Source organism: Lactuca serriola, chromosome 5 (genome assembly GCF_051521515.1).
Source record: "Lactuca serriola cultivar US96UC23 chromosome 5, Lser_US96UC23_V15, whole genome shotgun sequence".
NCBI lineage: Eukaryota > Viridiplantae > Streptophyta > Magnoliopsida > Asterales > Asteraceae > Lactuca > Lactuca serriola.
This window is the reverse complement of record NC_136412.1, coordinates 346195284-346198091: the sequence shown is the minus strand read 5'-3', so window position 1 is coordinate 346198091 and position 2808 is coordinate 346195284. Positions and strand designations below refer to the sequence as shown.

Sequence of the window (2808 nt, the reverse complement as noted above, 5' to 3'; positions counted from 1 at the left end):
TGACATAAACTTAAAACGAGATTAACCGACCAAATTAGCATTGTCAAAAGTTGTTCTAAAGAGAAAAAAAAATATAGGGTAGAAGGATCTTCTAGACAAAAAGATCCCAATAGATTCCACTCAATTCAGGAATCCACCACCTAAAACAACTTAATAGATGACAAATCATCTTTCTTTCTTTCTTTTTTTAATTAATTAACTTAAGCTCTACAAAAAAAAAAAACATAAAATAGAAGTTATCCTTATCCAACAATCCTCATCCTTTTGTTCTCATAATTGTAATGCTTCCTTTCCCACCTTCAGTTCGGATTTTAGTTTTTCCAACAATGGGTTTCCCTGAGAAAGCGGAAGTAGGATATGATATTACATGATCTTCTTCAAACATTTTCTTGGATTTTGATGGAGGTGGAGTCAAGATCTTTTGGTTTATGTCTTTAAGAGTAACTGCTCCTTCAACACCTCCACATGGTTTTACAAATGCAAATGGAAGAACAACCGATGAATTCATCTGTGTAGGTGTCTTAATCAATGACTTTTTCCCTATTACAGCAATAACAATAACATTCAATTAATTAATTAATTAATTAACATTAAGATATAAAAAATTTATTTACAAAACAAACCTTTGAAAATGACATTGTGACGAGTAGGAGTGCGTTCTTGAACCATGTTATTACTTCCAATCTCGGGTTGTGAATTATCCGAATCTAAACACAACAATTAAAATTAAACAGAAAATATTTAGAAAAAACATGAAAGAGAATCAAATCAAGTGAACGATAATTTGAATGTGAATGTTACCTGTAAGATTCATCTGGATATTTGATGTCCCAGATAAAGTCCTAAACATTGGATTGAATTTAAGCCAATCTTTTTTTTTGTATATAAAGACATGAAATTATATCATAAAATTAAAAAAAAAATTACATACATAGAGTCAGTTACTAGACAATCAGCCAACCATCCATCTGAAGATTGTTCCAAACCATCATAACCAGATGCAGATGCAGACATATCATCTGAAAACATAAACCAAAATTTTTTTAAAAAAAAACAATTTATATTATTTCTGCAAAAGGGTTATTTCATTTTCCTAACTGGTATAAAAGTCAAACCTGCAAATCCAGACACCCATTGTGCCATATCAGAAAAGGCATCATCCAAGGAGTCTTCCCTCTCCTAAACATTATAAGAAAATGATGTTTATAAAAAAGTTTAAGACTTAGAATTCAAAAGGTTCATATATAGTTTAATAGATTAATTTAAGTCATGTTCTCATTAAGTCAAAAAGAAAGAAAAAGCACCTTGGACTTTAAAAAGTTGGAAGAGAAATCCTCATCACAAAGTGGAAGAACATCTGAATCCAAAACTTCATCATCAAAATGCAGCATTCGGCGTCTTTTTGCTTGGGAAGAAGCTTCCCTACAATACTCCACTCCCTTGTTTACAGTTCCTGTTTAAGCATACGTGTATCAGATACCAAGAATCATATCTATTTGGTTAAATTATAAATCCCCTTTAACACAAATACATAATTACCATTTTCAGTAACTTGATAGGGTAAATCACCACAGGACTTCACTGGGGTTGTTTCATCAAACACATAAGAAAGATCTTCATCATTCTCAGTTACATTGTTCCAGAGTCCATTAGGTACATCTGCTTCAAATCCATTTTAACCAAATAAATATCAATTGTGTGCCCAACAGTTTGATCTATAATGCTAAGAAAATAGGATAAAAAATCAAAAATCTTGCTCTTACCTAGTTGCAAACCGTATTCTTCGCATTTCCAGTCCCACATTTCATCACTAAAATTCATATAAAACATTAAACTGTGTGAGCTTTTTATTTGAAGAATAGGAGAAGGAAAAATTAAGATTGAAGACAATTTACAAGGTAGCATATCATGAACTGTTGGTAGAAAATTGAAGACTTCAAATAGCAATTAATAACTTGATGTATACATAGCATATGCACACATTTAGTGCTGGATCTATCATAAAGGCACATAAATCTGAATTTAAAGCACAAATATCATTCATTAAAAACTGCCCAGAATCATGATCTATCTATCACTAAACACATTTTAGTCACTTGATTAGCAAACAAATTCTGTAGAAGACTCGACGGATCATGAATTAGATTATTGAAATTACTCCAGCCGATTTGAAGTTGACCAAAATATCATCATTAACGCCGACTTTAATTAGAAAACACGATCTATATCTATAAACATTTTATTCACCTCAATTGCATCTCAACGATTTTGAAACAACTACAAAACTTGTATAAATCCAGCAAAAATTGAACCAAATCAACACGCGGAAACTAATAGGATGCGATGTAAAATTCAGAAAATGCAACAAATCAAGCAAACAGTATGTCCTAAAAATTCCCCAAAACACCACAAAAAATTGGATCAATCCACCTACATTTTCCTAAAACAAACTCAAATAAATCAGCAAAAAAGGAGGACTAGCACGTACTTGTGATTCTTTTGGTGCTCCATTGAACGCAGACGAAATCAAACGCAAAACAAAATCACTACTACAGAATTGGCAACCGAAATCAGATGCAAAACAAATCACTAAACTACTTCACGATCCTCGGGTACAAAGTTTACAGTCGGAACTAGCCGTTGGGATGGATTGATACAGAAGGAAAGGTACAAAACATATAAATTGGAAATGCGAAGAAGACGAACAGAAGTGGTGTCGAGATATGTGCAAAACCGCCGATTCCACGCACCATACACCCCTCTTTTTCTGAGTGTGTGTTTTTTTGTAGTGTGTGGGCTTCGGATTTT

At 32.5% G+C, this 2808-nt stretch overlaps 1 protein-coding gene across 2 annotated transcripts; it reads right to left on the bottom strand.

Moving 5' to 3' along the window:
• Positions 1-2808, bottom strand: LOC145055474 (protein XRI1-like). 2 transcript variants are annotated; one of them, XM_079003812.1, is made up of 9 exons: positions 2489-2808; positions 1764-1810; positions 1540-1662; positions 1305-1453; positions 1116-1179; positions 932-1019; positions 802-842; positions 624-707; positions 1-540 (listed from the first exon to the last, which is right to left on the bottom strand). In XM_079003812.1, the coding sequence occupies exons 1-9, from the start codon at positions 2509-2511 to the stop codon at positions 257-259; spliced, it is 903 nt and encodes a 300-aa protein (XP_078859938.1). In that variant the 5' UTR covers positions 2512-2808; the 3' UTR covers positions 1-256. The 2 variants fall into 2 exon arrangements, with proteins under 2 accessions (XP_078859938.1, XP_078859939.1); XM_079003813.1 differs by having other exon boundaries at positions 1540-1659.

Coding starts and splice junctions, on each gene's coding strand:
- LOC145055474 (XM_079003812.1), bottom strand. CDS start 2,511: ATGGAGCACCAAAAGAATCACAA. Junction 843..931: donor TGTCTAGTAACTGACTCTAT/GTATGTAATTTT, acceptor TCCAATGTTTAG/GACTTTATCTGGGACATCAA. Junction 708..801: donor TATCCAGATGAATCTTACAG/GTAACATTCACA, acceptor TGTTGTGTTTAG/ATTCGGATAATTCACAACCC.